The sequence below is a fragment of the Pseudonaja textilis genome, chromosome 3, assembly GCF_049901715.1.
Source record: "Pseudonaja textilis isolate UNSWEBS1 chromosome 3, rPseTex1.2, whole genome shotgun sequence".
In the NCBI taxonomy this organism is placed as follows: Eukaryota; Metazoa; Chordata; class Lepidosauria; order Squamata; family Elapidae; genus Pseudonaja; species Pseudonaja textilis.
Window position 1 is genome coordinate 94,274,236 of NC_141992.1, and position 16,238 is coordinate 94,290,473.

The window sequence follows — 16,238 nt, forward strand, 5'->3', positions numbered from 1 at the left end:
AAACAACTAAATCTGACATTTAAAACATTACAATAAAACATTGGAATTAACTTAGATGTTGACAAGCTGAACATCCCCTACAGCTGTAGAAAATCTAAACACTTTTTCAAAGAAATAAAAGGGATTGAAACATGGGTTGCAATTCTGCTGCAAGCTAAAATCCATTTTTGAGCATGTATCACGGTAGATGTAAATAAGAGATAGGCCTTAGGTTACAATTGCTCACCATTGCTTTTGTCAGTTTAGACCCTTCCCCCTTACCTGCTCTGCACAGACTACTCTGCCCAAACATAGTTTAGAAGAACATGCATGCCAGAATTTGAAGAATATTCTTTCCTCCGATCTCAAGAAAAGTACTTCTGAAAGAGATCTTGAAAGGGCTTTGTCTTATTGTTCTGTATTGTCCATATGTGAGAAACTCAGTGGAGTCAAATTTGTACATTGCACTAACCGCAATTGGTTTTAAACCATGAATAAATTAGTTCATGCTACTTCACAGATAATACTGAGCTATAAGCCACGGTTTATAAACCAGAATGGTTTGATTCACAGAACACATAAAAGCCTAAATGAATGAATGAATGATCCTCAAGTATGAGCCACAGAGTTGGCAACATTAGGTGATAATATTGTTATATTTTATGGGAATCCATTATATTGGAAACAACTAGGAATTTTAGCAAATATTTTTTTCCAGAGGAACAAACTGGAGACCAGCTAAATGCCACATGACCTGTAAGAATTTAAGACCAGTTAGATTTAGGGAAGGGACCTGGAACATGTTCTCCCTTTTTGACTGATGAGATTAATAGATACTTTCAAAGACAAGCACTTCTGCAAGTGAACTGATCCCATTCCATTTAGGGTTTAAAAGATATGTGCCTACTAAAAAACTGAAAGGTAGTTCAGCTCACCCAATAGCGATGCAATATGGGAAAATTGTGGGTCACCCAGAACTGCATGCTGCCACCTTCTGGATCAGTTCTAATTTCTAGACAGTCTTCAAGAAGTGTGCTATGAGCCTCTTCTACCCTTGCTCCTAGCAGTTTAAGTCCTGCTTCCTTTCATTCTTTTAGACCACAGGTGGCTAGCAATACTGTTAAGCAAAACAAGGGCATTCAGGGACACTCAGAAAGCTGGGATTGTGTCATTAGTTCCAGCTGATGGGGGATCCACAACATTCAAGAATATCATTCTGTTTTTCAGCAGTAACAAATATAGTCATACACCAGATTCGGAGAGTTCCATGCATGTATGTTCTATCATCTTAGCGTGAGAAAGGTCTAACCTCTCTCTGCCAGATCAACAGATGAAAGTTCTGATGCAGTTAAAATGAACAGATACAAGGGACAAATTCCAAGAGCTTTAGGAAATGTCTACTTTTTACTGTGCTGCGTAAGCAAAGATGAAACACATGTTTATGTAACCTGGGTCAGCAGTTCTATAGTCCCTTTTTCCAGAAGGAATTGACAATAGCCAACAACTATCGTAGCATCTGACATTTATACAAAAGATGATTATATTTGCTGAAGGCTGTTACAATTTGGAATGAGGGAATACATTTTTTAAAAAAAAAGCAAAACTCCTTCAAACGATTCCCTCATAAGAAAATATTTACAATAGGCTATTACTAATTGGGATATATTGTATTATATTAACCTTTATTGCAAAATAAAGAATTCAACAAGTTAGCAGGAGATAAAACCAAATGACATAGTTTACGGAAAGATAATTGATGCAATCCAAGGGTGTCTGGTTTTACAAACCGTAGCAAAATTTGACCACATATATAGAAACTAGTCAGATAAAAGCCAGTTTGGCCAGTTTTTTTTAAAAAAAATTACAATAGTCAATCTAGCTGGAGAATTCTTAAGCTTTTCTAAGCCACACTATTAACTTCAGTCATGCGCTACAAAACCTAGAAAAGATGTTCTCTGGGCTGAGCAAACTTATTTCTAAACCATGGTTTCAAGTGAAGCAACATTATGTTACCTATAATACAACTGTACAACCAATGATGGAAATGTTAGACTGTAAATTTGATAAGTCTGCAACAATGTTGGTGTACCTTTTTGGCACCCAGAAGAGCAACGAGTGATGGCTGACATGCCCAGAGAGATGGATCTGCGTGCCACTTTCAGCACACATGCCATAGGTTCACCATCATGGGTCTATAATGTAACCACACAATAACATTTATTTAAAACATTAAATAATAATGTCCTGGGACAAAACGGACAATATACCAAGCATTGTTAAGAAAGGGATATGAAATGTTTTTATCCATACAAGGGACAATTCATTGTTAGTCTTGTGAACCAATTAAACATTCTAAACAAAAGAAAAATGAATGATTTAATACGTTGCTGGTTTTACTTAAAATACATAAGATTGTATGACATCCTTTTTTTTCACAGAATTTTTTTTTTTAAAAAAACATAAAATCATATTATGATTTTAAACATCTAATTCACATCTAATTTCCGAAGTGAAATCATGATCAACCATGGGAGTAGCTGGATTACATCCATTAGGGAATGCTATCTTGTTCAATCTGCCTTGAAAACAAAGCTCTAAACCATGACCCTTCAGTTGATCTTTTGTTCTACTCTCCAGGGGCATTAATATTTTTGTTCTGAAATCAACCCAAGTTTTGAAACAAAGCATTCTAACAGCCAAGGATCATTAGTTTTGAAATGGCATAAAAGTAGGAAAGGTCTGATCGTACATATTTGCAATAGTTGCCATTGCAAAGTGCTACAATTTGGCAAAGAGAATCATGTTACTTTAAGATTGTATATTGTCCAAATGTGAGCTCACTTCATAACATTCCAGTCAAAAGCAATGCAGTTACTGTAACTTCTCATGTTCCCAGTACTTGAACAATACACGTTAGACAGCAAAAATGTCATTGCAGATACACATGTACTATGCTTCAGTGTAATGTCTGGCCATCATAAGGATTTAAAATTCTCTTTTGTGTAGGGAAGTGGAAAAAAATTACTAAGGGAAGTCGAAGGGAACTAAAGGCTCTTGTGAACAGACATTTGGTGCTCTTTGGTGCCTGGAGTGAAAAAGAAATAGGGACAAATTAATTCTGAACAGATTTTTAGTTCTCAGCAAGGAGTAGTGCATACAAAATGAATAATTACATACTGGATTAAATTTCTGGTTCAGTGGATATAGTTTGGTCTCTAAACTATATGAGATGCTTAAGAGACCAGTCTAAAAATTGGAATCTCATCAGTTTTAATCCCACCTTCAACATGAAGTCAACATTTGAGGGACCTTATGCCACTCGCTTTCAGCCCTAAGAAGGCAATGGCTAGCCACTTCCTGAAAAACCTTCCCAAGGAAACTGCAGGGAGTTATCCAGGCAGTCACTACAAATCAAAATTTGATTTCAGGCACAAACCCACACTAAGAAATACCCACCAGCATTTTATTTATATATTGAATTTTTATACCTGCTCAACTCAATGTCATTCTTTTAGCATTTCATCTGTATTTTTTCCTGAGTGTTGGACTGAGTTACTCATCCCGATTTAATTATTCTGGTACCAAGCAGTAGCATAGTCCATCTTGTCAAGATTTACAATCATAAGCACAAATCAGCAAGGAAAATATAAAGAGATTTTCTGTTTTGTTTCAGAAGGCAACTCCATAACTAAAACAGATGGTGCAGTCTGTTCATGAAGAGCAACATGTACTATCAGAGGGTACATCTCTATATTCCTGTTTGTTACTTGGATAGGAAAATAACTATATACACCAAAGAACCAAGAGAAAGGGATGAGAGCATGACCTGGGAAGGACTGGCTATAGTGTGGCTCTGAAATATCTCACACATTCCATAAATTAAATATAGAATGATGATTTCATAGCCTGACTCAAACACAATACCAAATTGGGGGCATTTAGCAAGCTATAATAGCCTGATACATTCCTTTATTGTAAGGCATAGCTTCATGGATCAAGTTATGCTTAAAAAAGAGTATTCCCCATTGTGATTTAGAATTATGTACAGATTGCAACAATGACAGGTAGTTGCATGGGACAGGAGTGTGATGGAAGGGGAAAGGAATCTGTAGTGCTTAAAAATATCTAGTGGTTTGCAAAAAAACATTTATGCAGAATGGTTTCCCATATTTTAAGGGCTCAACTGGCAATATAAATAATTGTGAATATGTCCATAACTGGGAAAGGAAGCCACTCTTGTTTTTAAAAGTTTAAGTCCCTTTATGCAACTTTTACTTTAAAAGAAATAAACACTTTTTAAAAAGTCTCTGTCCTTTAACTAAGTTAAACTAAATCAAGAGTCTACTATGTTTAATTATATAAAAATTCAACAAAACAAAAAAACCAAGCGATGTTATCATCCATCTAATTTTGTTTTTGATGTTGTTAAATGAATGGATGGTGCAGATGGGTTTAGATTTTTAACACTCATTTCACACTGATACAAACATTTTTATATAATTGCCTGGGAAGAATACTTTCATGAAACAATTTACTTAGAATATAGCATTCATACAACCACAGAGTATTCACATCAAAAATGAGAGTATTGTCTTCTTAAAGTAACCATTCCTCAACTTAGCCTCTAACTATGCTAAGATTACTGTACAACTTCCAACATGTTAAATAAATCAATATATTTGGGACAACATTGCTGGGGAGAAGTGTTTTAAAGGAATGAGGAGAAATATTCAAGAACAGCTGGGTCAGAAGATTTATATGATCTGAAGAAAAACCAGTTGAACCATTTTTTAAAACTTTATTTTAACATTATTATCGACTGTGATGCTTATGAATTCTATTGCATTAAGTATTTTACTTTGTTCTTTTTTCTCCTTCTTCCTTTGTGTCTTATTGTGTAATTTATACTATACTTGTTATTTGGTTTCTAGCTGTAAATAAACCTATCATTATCATCATCATCATCATCATCATCATCATCAGGGATGCAATTGTATTCCTTTATTTTGTAATGATTCATTCCCAGAGGATTTTTTTCTGCATATAGTCTGATCAATGCAACAATCCTTGGCTCTAAGTAGCAAAGCTTGTATTGATCCTTAGGTATGGTTATTGCTTTTAGCTTTGTTGAAGTATCTCCTTGCTTCAACATTGCTGAGCGATACAGAACAGCGTGATGGGTTTTGCCTTCTATACTCAATACTGTCTGTTATCACTTCTTTGATTACCTGCAAAGAAAGAAGCAAAAATAGCATCAAAACTGTACTAGTGCTGAAAGTTGTCTATTGTCTATTTATATAAGCGTCTGTATCAAACAAATAATATAATGTTGTTCTCTTTTGTAATTTCCTTTTTTTCACAAGATAAAACTTTTTAAAGTATCTAAATTTCCTGTCATATATGCTCTGCCTGTTTACAGAGGAATTTGTTCCATTAATCTCAGTGGAGCCTTCCTCTAAAGAGGTACCATGTTTCCCTGAAAATAAGACCAGGTCTTATATTAATTTTTTGCTCCAAAAAATGCATTTGGGCTTAATTTCCAATCTTTTGAGGACATACAGTACTATTTTTTTGAGGAAATATGGTACTAAATATGTCCATCTGGCTGACAATCTTTTTTTTTTTTTTTTTGGCTGACAATCTTAACAGGCTTGTTTTGGGGATAGGGCTTATATTACAAGCATCCTGAAAAATCATGCTAGAGGTTATTTTCCAGATGGATCTTATTTTCGATGAAACGTTATCAGATTTGCACTGTATACTTTTTACACTAAATGAACGAATGTTTTTATATACACGATACAGAAGCCTGATGATGGCAGATGAGATTCTGCTGAAACGTTGCTACAACTTTAAAAGCACAACTATAATGACGTGTGGGAAAATACCCGAACAAAGCTGAATACCATACATGTAAATACCCGCGAAAACACACACACACACACACACACACACACACACACACACACACACACTGCTGCAATCTTCTACTTCTGAAATAAGAAAGAGAAAGGCACTTTCTAATATATACTGTGATACCATTCTCCAGAAAGATGACAGATTCTACACATGATCCAATGTTTTTAATTTGTACGCAGTGTTTCTTTTTAATGGAGAATGAAATTTAACCACTAGATGGCATCTTTTAACCATAATATACCCAACAATTTGGACTGTTGCAGAAAAAGTAATGTTAGTAATACACTAAACTGTCTAGCAAAAATAAAACTTCAACTCTATTTCGCATATAAAGACTGTGCTTTTGTCCAGGAACACAACCATAAACTAAGTTTCCCAGCATCTCCATCTAATCATTCCTCCTTTTTTCTGTTTTGTGAAGGAGGCCTTTGAATCAACTCCTATCACTCTGAGTCGTCTGAAACCATGAGATGGGCAGCATATAAATTTAATTAACAAATAGACACATTTCCATTGTATTGAACACACATCAACATGTCCATATGTGGAATTTCTATGGGGAAGGGAGGATGGGTTACAAAATGTTAAATGTAACAAAAATGTCATTGTCTATGCATATGGTAGTCATGCTTTCCTTTTTCTCTTCAATGAAACATTAGTAAATTTTGTTTTTCCATAAACAAAATTATGTCTGCATTCTGTAGGAGTTCACCATACAATTTTGCCTAATATGCATTAATTATTTGTCAATAAAGCATAACAGGCAAATTCATGGCCAGAACTGACTAAATTATGAAAGTATCCTACTAGTTCTAAAGGTTTGTTTCATATCTTAAGCCTACAAAATGGATTTCTGAAATTAAAGCAATAATGAGAAAGTAAGGATAGAGTTAGAGCAAGGAAAAACAGAGTGCTTTTAGAAATCAACCGTACAAATGAAACCTTATCTGAATGGATTAAGTTAGGGAAAGAACCTAGGGGAGTATGACAAATGTCCTTATAATTAAGAGATACAGGCACGAGATTTGCAAAATTTGAATATTTGTTTGCCTATGTAAACAAAATGTATCATAATCAAATGATGTAAATTATGCAAATTGTTTATTTGCATGATGGCATTATTAAGCAAATAGCAGAAAGTTGATGTGTTGTCTTGGAAGTCTATTGCATCAAGATCCAGTAAGGAGGCTTCACTGCATTTGGACCAGTGGACAATTTAAGAATGCTATGTAAATATATTGTTTTGATACATGCTTGACCATAGCTTCTAGGGCAAATAAAAAGGAGAAGCATACTGAGAATGACTTTAAAATTTTCCCCAATCCTTGAACAGCAACTCCATCATGAATTGCATTATCATATGGAAGGGACTGAATGGAGCATAGGCAGCATTTCAAAATTATTGCCAACTACTCCTCCCATAGGCAACTGGGCTTTCTTGTTTTTATTTGAAGACATTTCGCTTCTCATCCAAGATGATGGATACGACATCCTCTATCTCCAATCTACAACACAATCCCTTTCAGCACTTCCAAGGAGGCTCCACACCCATTTGCACTAATCAAGTGACCCTGAGGACACAGATAAACCTCCAGGTGGCATCAACAACTTTCTAAAAGAATGCAAATGATCAACTGTGTGCAAGGGGGAGTATAAATCCTTCACCACCATCCAGTCAAGAGCTGAAGAAGCTTCTTGGATGAGAAGCAAAACATCTTCAAAGAAAAACAAGGAAGTCCAATTGCCTCTTGAAAAAACACATTTGGGACAACTATGACCTGGATGATTGAGAATCTCCATAGATACTCCTCCCATAGGAATGCTTAGGGAAAATGCTTTCAGCCTCAAGAGAATTCTAGTCCCAATCCACAAAGATCATGGTTAAGCTGGTTGGAGACTATTGGAATCAACACATTTAGAATGAACCAAGTTGAGATGACAATTATATGTTTACTTAATGCCAGGGTAATATTGCCCCTAAGAATATGTTTGCATCATTCTGAAATAGAATCATTCAGTTTGGGGAAATAGTCATATTAAGAAGAAATCAACAAAAAGCCAATCCAAGGTTTTTGCCTGCTGCTTTTTAGAAGAAAGCAAAGATACAAGAACTAAGATCATTCCTGTTATACGTATATTACGTATATTGCTGAACCTCTTTCTGTGAAAAAAAATTAAATGCTTCATTTATCTACACTTTATAGATTTGCAAGGAATATAGGAGGGTTTTCTTGTTTAAATAATTCTTTCTTAAATCCTAACCTAGATTATTGAAGGCAAACAAAGAAGGAACTATTCTCAATATATATATTATTTACGTATGCTCTTACTGAATAGAAGAACTGCCAGTTATTTAAAAGTAGAAATCATTCCTTTCCACTCCTTTACCTTTCCAAACTGCTGAAGAAATAATAGGTGTAACTCTCTGCAGGACAAGGATCTATGGCACTTTAAAGCAGAAAAGACTTCAAAGCAGCAATCTTGATTTTTTTTTCCCCAAGCTTTGTTTGCAGAACTCAAGGCAAGAAGTATGGACAATATCAACCTACTCTTCCTTATCTTCCATAATTGAGGAAATTGTCACTTTTGCCCAATAAACCCATTGTGCTGGCATTGCCCAATAGTGTCAGTGACCATTTATTGTATTGTCATCTGTCCATCTGTAATAATGTTCTTTTTCCATCCCTTGCTCTCCAAATAATATGGAAACTGGGTGTTGTTGTTTTTTCTGATATTCAAAATTAGACCCATTATATACAAGTAAGCTATAGCAGCAGGATCACTACAAGTGCACTGGCTGCATTATTTAACACACATATTTTTACTTTATGTTATCTGGACCCATTTTCTTTCTGGTTTTGAAAGTGAACGTGAATTGTCTAGAAATTAATAACAATTATCAAAATTGAAGAAAGAACTCTCAAATGATAGATATACAAGTCACTGAATTCAACAGAGCATCTAAAAATTCCCTTGTATATTATACATACATCTAAGTTGTTAAGGGTATTGAACTCCATCAGATCGTGCAACCTGTTGAAAGCCTCATGTGAATACTGGAAGTTGAAGGTGGAGAATGGCGAGTCAGGATCATCAAAAATATCAAAGTCAGCAAAATCTTTCTCCTCTTGAGTTTCTCTTGGAACACCTATCATTAAATAACAAAGTAAGAGGTACGTTAAGACCAAATAATTCAGCAGGTTGGTATAGAATGCATTCAATTGAATGTTTAATAACTGTACATTTCCCTAGTTAGCTCCTCCTCCTCCTTTCATTCTTTAAGTACCTACTAGGCACATGGAGAGGGCTACCAAGAATAAGCAGTGGTTTCAGCAAAGTCAGTGAAACATTAATGAATCTGACTGAGCCTTTGCTACTGTCTCAAATGGAAATTTGGCTTATTGGTTTCAGAATCTTAAAAGATGCCATACAAGTTTGCTCCAAAGATCATAAAGAGATCAAATGAAATAACAACTGAATACCAAGAGCATAAAAATTATCTTAACAAGTAAAGAAAATCCATGTACAATAATGATATATTAATCCAGAATCAGTTGCCTATGGATTTTAACTTCTGGTATACAAAGCTTGATAAAGTTGGCATAAGCTATATCATACAAGCTATATCAAAAACTGACCAATATTTTTACGACTGGATACCATAGGTAACCTTTGACTTACAACCATTTATTTAGTGACTCTTCGGTTTCCACACTGAGAAAGATTGCAGCATCCCCATGGTCACGTGATCGAAATTCGGGCACTTGAAAATTGGTATGACAACTGCATTGCCCTGGGGTCATGTCAGCATTTTTTGTAACCTTTCCAGCTGGCTTGTGACAAGCAAAGTCAATGGGGGAAGCCAGACTCACTTAACAACTGCAGTAATTTGCTTAACAATTGTAGTAATTTAATAAACTGTGGAAGAAAAGGTTGTAAAATGACACACAACTCGCTTAATAACTCTCTTGCTCAGCAAAGGAAAATTTAGGCTCAATTATGGCTGCAAGTAGAGGACTACTTATACAAAATTGGGGTGTATGTGAAAACCAAAGATAATTGATTATGTAGTCACATTATGCCATAAGTATGATTGGACTTTTTTTGGACAAGTATTTCTTCCTTTAATTGTTTTTAAGAGTCTCAAGAAGGCAGGAGTGTTCTTAAATTGTTCCTCAAACACAAGAAATCCAAATCTAGAGTGTAATTGCATTGTTGGCAAAAATGTGACTTTATTTACATTACGTTGCCCATCTGATTTAAGTAAACTGATAAGCCAAGGAATAATATTTTATATTTGAAATTTAAATTGTGTGTCTTTTTTAATGTGTTTGAAACTGAAACAGCAGGTACAAAAATATTCCTACCTCCCTTCCCCTATAGTGTCCAAAAAGAAAGACAGAAAAAATAGAGTAAATTCAGTGTTACAAAATAAAATAAAAGTGCATATGATTATGAGTAAATCTGTACAGAGCAAGGTTTATCTTACAAGGAACAGGTTGTCAGATTTATTTTTTGTGATAATGATGCTTTTCCAGCACTGACCTGGCGCTTTGTAATTTCTGAAGTTGATATTGGCCAAAACAAAATGAATAATCGTTGGACAATCTATTTCAGATGCAGGATTTTTGGGCTTGAAAACATAACACTCTTTTAACCCTTCACGATCAAACACATTTGGGTCTATTTTCGGGAAAGGAAGGTTGTTCATTTTGGCCCATTTTTCAGCAAGTAAAATTTCCTGAAAAGACAGACATATTTTTTTTCAAGACACAGACACCATATAAAGGAACACAAAGAAGGAAAAAAACTCATACAATTATGCATAATTGAGAGAAAAGAGAATAGTTTTCTATTATTCTGACTGAATGGTGGAGGATGGAAGGATGTACTTCATAAGCATCCACCACTCATTTAGAACTGAAGAAGCTTCTTGGATGAGAAGTAAAATGTCTTCAAGAAAAAACAAAGTCCAGTTGCCTTTTGAAAAAGCCTCTTTGAGACAACAATGATCTGGATGACTGAAAATCTCCATAGATATATAGTCTTCTATTATTTTATTGTTTATTTTTTAAATTATTAATTAAATTTATTTGCTGCCTGTCTGTTTTTGAAGTGATTCTGGGAGGCTTACAGTGTAAAAATATTGTACATAAATAAATATGCCAATACAATCAAAGTAAAAGCTTCATTGCAAAATAATGGTTCAGATTTCACACTGTACTAAGTGATAATGTTTAATCCTTTTTATCACATGGATTTCTCAGCTGGGAAAAATGTACAAGAACACATACTACAACCACATTATTCTACCCAGAGGGCTAACAATTGCTTTAGTTCTGTTTTTGCAAACTGGAAATCACATACTGCCCCCTTTCTCATTCAAAACAGTTATTTTGCACATGCCACTGCAGATTACAAAACAGATTCCTTTATCTCCAAAACCACAAAACCACACAGAACAGATAGCATGAATACCCACAATCGAGGAATGGATAGATGACGTTCATAGAAATGTCAAAGCTGAACAAGTAGGTCAGGCAAAACATGATAAATATTATTTTAAAGACTTTTTATATACTTTTTATATTTTATATGGACTAAGAAAAGACTATTTCTGGATGTGGGGATGGATGTGGGGATTAGAAAGTGTTAAGAGGAAGGGGGAAAGAGTAAGATGGCAATTACTCAATAGAAAGAAGGGTGGAAGTCAAAATTCCACGTTTTCTTTCTTTCTTCTGTTCTGTTCTTTTTTATTTTACTGTGCAGTTTTTATATCTTTATTGCATTGTAAAATTCTAATTAAGCATATTTTAGAAAAACAGAACAAAGAGCATGAAAAGACATTTTGTTAACAACAATTCTCATATTCTATCTGTAGACTTCATGTTTTTAGGAGCTTATGGTAATTTCTCACTATAGAAAAACTGGAAATCAAAATAACACCATCTCTTGAAGCTTGCTTTAACATATGCTTCAATTAGCATGTCCAAGGAAAGACGTAAAAGCCAAAATTAAGGAACTACCATCTATATACTACTGTGAAGACAAGTGTTTAGTTTTTTAAAGATAATGATGAAGAAACATTGTCACTGTTTTTATTTCTATTATTTTTGAGCTTCTAGCACTAAAGTGGTTCATCCCCCTTCGTAGGAAAATTATCAGAAATATAGCTCATGTATGATATTTCTATGTTTGAATCAAATATAGTCATTTCTGTTCAACACTGATTAAGCATATATATCACAGCAATCTTTTGTTGTTATTGTGAAGAGATGAGTGTAAAATGTAATAAAATTGTAGCTTTCTGTTGTTTTCAATATACTTTTCCTCTGTTGAAAGAAATACCCTATTTCCTGCCATAATGATATCACTTATTTCTTTGCTTCAGTTAAGACAGGAATGTCAAACTAGATTTCTTTGCGGGCTGGATCAGCATTTTAGTTCTCCTCTGCGGGCTGGCTGCAAGGGGGTGGCAGGGGCAACACGGATGCTTTCTGCCGCACCCTGCCAGCCAAAACTAGGCATGGGGGATCTGCGCGCGGCCCCCAGTGCCTCACTTTCACCCTCCATGGCAGTGGTGAGATTCAAATTTTTACTACCAGTTCTGTGGGCATGACTTGGTGGGTGTGGCAGGGGAAGGATACTGTAAAATCTCCAATCAGAGATTTGCCAGTTCTCCAAACTACTCAAAATTTCTGCTACCGGTTCTCCAAAACCGGTCAGAACCTGCTGAATACCACTCTGCTCCATAACCTCCTGCAGCACTCTCTGCTGGCCAAAAACATGATGCGTGGCCTGTTTTGGGGCTGTTTTTTGGCCCATATTTTGGCCTGGTTTTTGGCCCATTTTCAGTATATTTTTGGCCTGTTTTCGGCTGGCAGAGTGCTGAAGGAGGACATGGAGGGTAAAAATGAGGTGCGGGGTGCGCATGAAGTCCGTTTTAGTTGCCATAGGCACTGTCCTTTCATAATTTCAGGCCACCCCACAGGCTGGATTTAAGCACCCCAAGGACTGGATCCAGCCTATGGGTCTTGAGTTTGACACTCCTGAGTTAAGAGAACATATTAAATAGGGAAAGTGCAATAAAAATGTAATCTTGTTTATTCTTGTGGCAATCATTTAATTATTTGTATTTGAAAAAACAGAATTGGGAAAACAACCTACAATACAGTGTAAGACGGTTCAGCCTCTGAACACCACAATCTCATCTCATACTTCATTTCTATTAGTAGAAAATCATGACTGCTAAAATGTTTTATATATTAATAAAAATGGTCAATGAACAACAGATATAATGATTTTTCTCTCTCCTCTTCCTTGTATTAGTAAAAATAAAAACTCCAATCACTGTTCAACAGCTGAATCTCTTAATACACTCTTTGGAAACTGAAGGATATCAGATTCTAAATAATGACCATTTGATGCAATATTGGATGGCCCTTCAACATCTGTTTGTGATTAGCTGTTAGATAACATAAATGCTATACTTTATTATTTTTCAAGATCCTAATAAATCGGCAGAATTGAGGTGCTACTCTTCAAACTGCAAGAATAATAGAGAAAATCCTATTTCTTTTTCCCTGGTGGCAGCCTGTGAGGAAAATTTGGTGTCTAAAAGTTAACAGGATGTATAACAGCATAATCCAAGCTTTCAAACAGCAAAGTTTGGGAATGTTACCATACAAAATCCCACATTCCAGTTTATTAGTAGTACTAATAAGTCACCAGTAGCTTTTTGTGAGAAATACCACCCCATAAGTTTGGCATGGTTGTAATTATAAATGCAACATTTAATTGGCTATAAAAAAGTGGATCTCTATAAAACAAGAGGGTCATAACATTTCCTGCGTCATAAAGGCAGTTCCTTGCAATGCTACAAATTATGCTGACAGTTATGGCTCAATTCCTATTTTTTGTCCATGTTTCCCAAAAGCCATGACATTATTCTTAAGTGTCTATTGTATGATCAATGTGCCAAATATTTTCCTAAATATATAATGTTTTATCTTTTTGATATTTTTTCCTGGTGGTATTACAAAGTCATAGTTACAGCACAATAAATGAGATGGGAATTTACTACTTTCAGTGTGTCAAATAAGTCATAAGCATAGTTGTATACTCAACAAAATGTCTGAAAGGTACATTTCCCAAAGGGGTATGGCATGAAATGGCCAAGTTTAGGCACAACCATTGTTTAAGACATTCTAGTTGGAGCAGATTCAAAGATGTTGAATCCACCCACGTTTTCCTCAAAGGGGAATAAATATGTAGGACAGATGAGGCCACAGCATATAGCAGAAAAATCTGTTTTGTGTTTCACTCCTTTGGACTTATTCTATGGAGGGTGACTTGGCTAAGGTATCTTTGCAGTCATTCCACAGGACAATAAAAGACTTGTGCTAATGGAAGTTAGCTTCCCCCAATGGCTAGAGTAAGAATTTCCTGCATAAAAAAATGTTTCCCTTAAAACCGCTTCCAAATATTATTAAACCCCTTTGGCCAAGAGTAGAATTGTATCTAGTCCTTAGAACAGATCTAGTTTCCAATCCATACTGTAGCTAAATACCATAGAAGAGTCTGTTGACAGTGATTTTTGGTTGATTAGAAAATGCCCAATCAGAGGATGTTATCTCCTTCTGGTATTTACCATTTTTTTTTGTTAAATGTAATAACTATATCATAAATATATAATAAAATTTATGTTCATTCCATTATAACTGACCTACCTCTCCTTTTATCCCCTCCTTTCTATGAGGGAGGATTGAGCTGAGCAAGGCTGACTACTTCAGGTTTATATGGCTCAGAGGGAGCTCTAATACTGATCTTTCTTGAATCTGGTTCAACCTCTCAGCCACTACCCAGAACACATTGGAAGACTTACAAACTTAAAATCTAGAGTGATGTATGTTGTCCATAAATGGCCTAGTTACTCACCTTAAAAGGAGGACTAGAATCACTGGGGCGAGCAGAAAAATCAAATGAGATAATAAGATCAACTCCTCGCTGTGGTCTTAAGATAAGTGGATATGGCAAATTAAAAGTAAGCCCACTGTCTACAACATGAATTTTTTTACTCTTTACATCCAGGGGTTCCAATATCCTGTCAAATTCATTGGGATCTAGGAAAAGAGAGGTAATGATATCAAGGATTTATGCCATTTTCCAAAACAAATGTTCATGTTTCAATTAAAAAAAATACTTGAAAGCTTTTCTTACATGTAAGAAAGCTAAGAAATACTGGGATCAGGGGTGTGTGTGTGTGTGAATAAATTCATAGAATTCTAAAATTGAAAGTACAATTGAAACCAGAGAGTTTTGTTCTAGATTTGATGGACACACAAAATGATCAAACCAAAAAAACATGAGATTATTTTCTTACACATGACAACAGCAGCAAGGCTTCTTTATATACAACAATGAAAGGACTCCCAAATATCAACAATGGAAGAATAAATGAAGTTAATGGAGTTGGTGAAGATGATGAAATTGACTGTTTGGCTAAAAGAAAAAAACTTTATCTAGCTTTGTTTCTTCTTGGAAACCACTTTTGGACTTTTTCCTCAAAGCTGAAAGAAATGAAACTTTAACCTTGGGATCTAATGATTAGAACTGTTTATAACCACAGAAGTTCTGTGCTATGGTTTTCTCCAGTTCAAAGGGCCACTGTATTTCATGCTTGTACCAAAGAAAATCAGAACTTATTCTTTTCTATAGCACTTTCCCCTTCTTATCTACACCCTTTCCCCACTGTTGCTTTTTCCCTATTTCCCCCTTTTCTCTTTGCAACTCTCTTTCTTGTACTTTATATTCTTTTGAAATCCAGTAAAGTTTTGTGAAAAAATTAAAATACTCGAAAGTCTCATGTATCTGGTTCAAATAAAATCAAGCTATTATATACACTGTTAGGCAACCACTGTAACCGGTTTTAGGATATTTACAGTGATAAGTCCAATGTGGTGATGGGGGGAGGAGGAGTGGGGCATTGATTCACACACACGTATTATTTTTTAGTCTCTCACTACTCATCTCCACAGTGGTTAGTGGTTAGACTGTTGAAAGTACAACCCACATTCATTGTGTACCTTGGATCTAGTCGATATCTCTCAGACTAAACTACCTTATTGTGATTATTTGAGGAGTGGAAGGAAAGGACAAAAGGAAAAGAAAGAAAACTGCATCTCTTTTGAGCTCCTGGGCAAAGATGGATGGAGTATAAATGCAGTAGATTACATGGTTTTTGCCTGCTGCAACTGAGAGAAGACAATCCCAGTCAGTTATATACACTCTCTTCAAAAATGGCATATCTAAATGATGGAACGTAGATTAGCACAAGCAGG

General features: G+C 35.2%; 1 protein-coding gene and 1 long non-coding RNA gene across 6 annotated transcripts in view; one reads left to right on the forward strand and one right to left on the reverse strand.

Annotated features, from left to right (window-relative positions):
• LOC148126214 (uncharacterized) overlaps positions 1-8,248 on the forward strand; it is a 116,095-nt gene extending 107,847 nt beyond the window's left edge. For 3 of the 4 annotated variants that reach the window (XR_015742993.1, XR_015742994.1, XR_015742991.1), the window contains one exon: positions 3,653-3,742. This is a non-coding gene — a long non-coding RNA (uncharacterized LOC148126214). Of the gene's footprint in view, positions 1-3,652; positions 3,743-5,784; positions 5,893-8,164 lie in introns of those variants that run through there. The other variant, XR_015742992.1, reaches the window with a different exon arrangement.
• The window catches only part of PLA2G4A (phospholipase A2 group IVA), an 84,693-nt gene continuing 73,218 nt past the window's right edge, over positions 4,764-16,238 (reverse strand). For both annotated transcript variants that reach the window (XM_026703242.2, XM_087930419.1), the window contains 4 exons: positions 14,836-15,020; positions 10,444-10,639; positions 8,889-9,046; positions 4,764-5,207 (listed from right to left, as the gene is read on the reverse strand). In XM_026703242.2, coding sequence (XP_026559027.1) covers positions 5,079-5,207; positions 8,889-9,046; positions 10,444-10,639; positions 14,836-15,020 — 668 coding nt within the window. In that variant the 3' untranslated portion in view covers positions 4,764-5,078. The remainder of the gene's footprint in view (positions 5,208-8,888; positions 9,047-10,443; positions 10,640-14,835; positions 15,021-16,238) is intronic.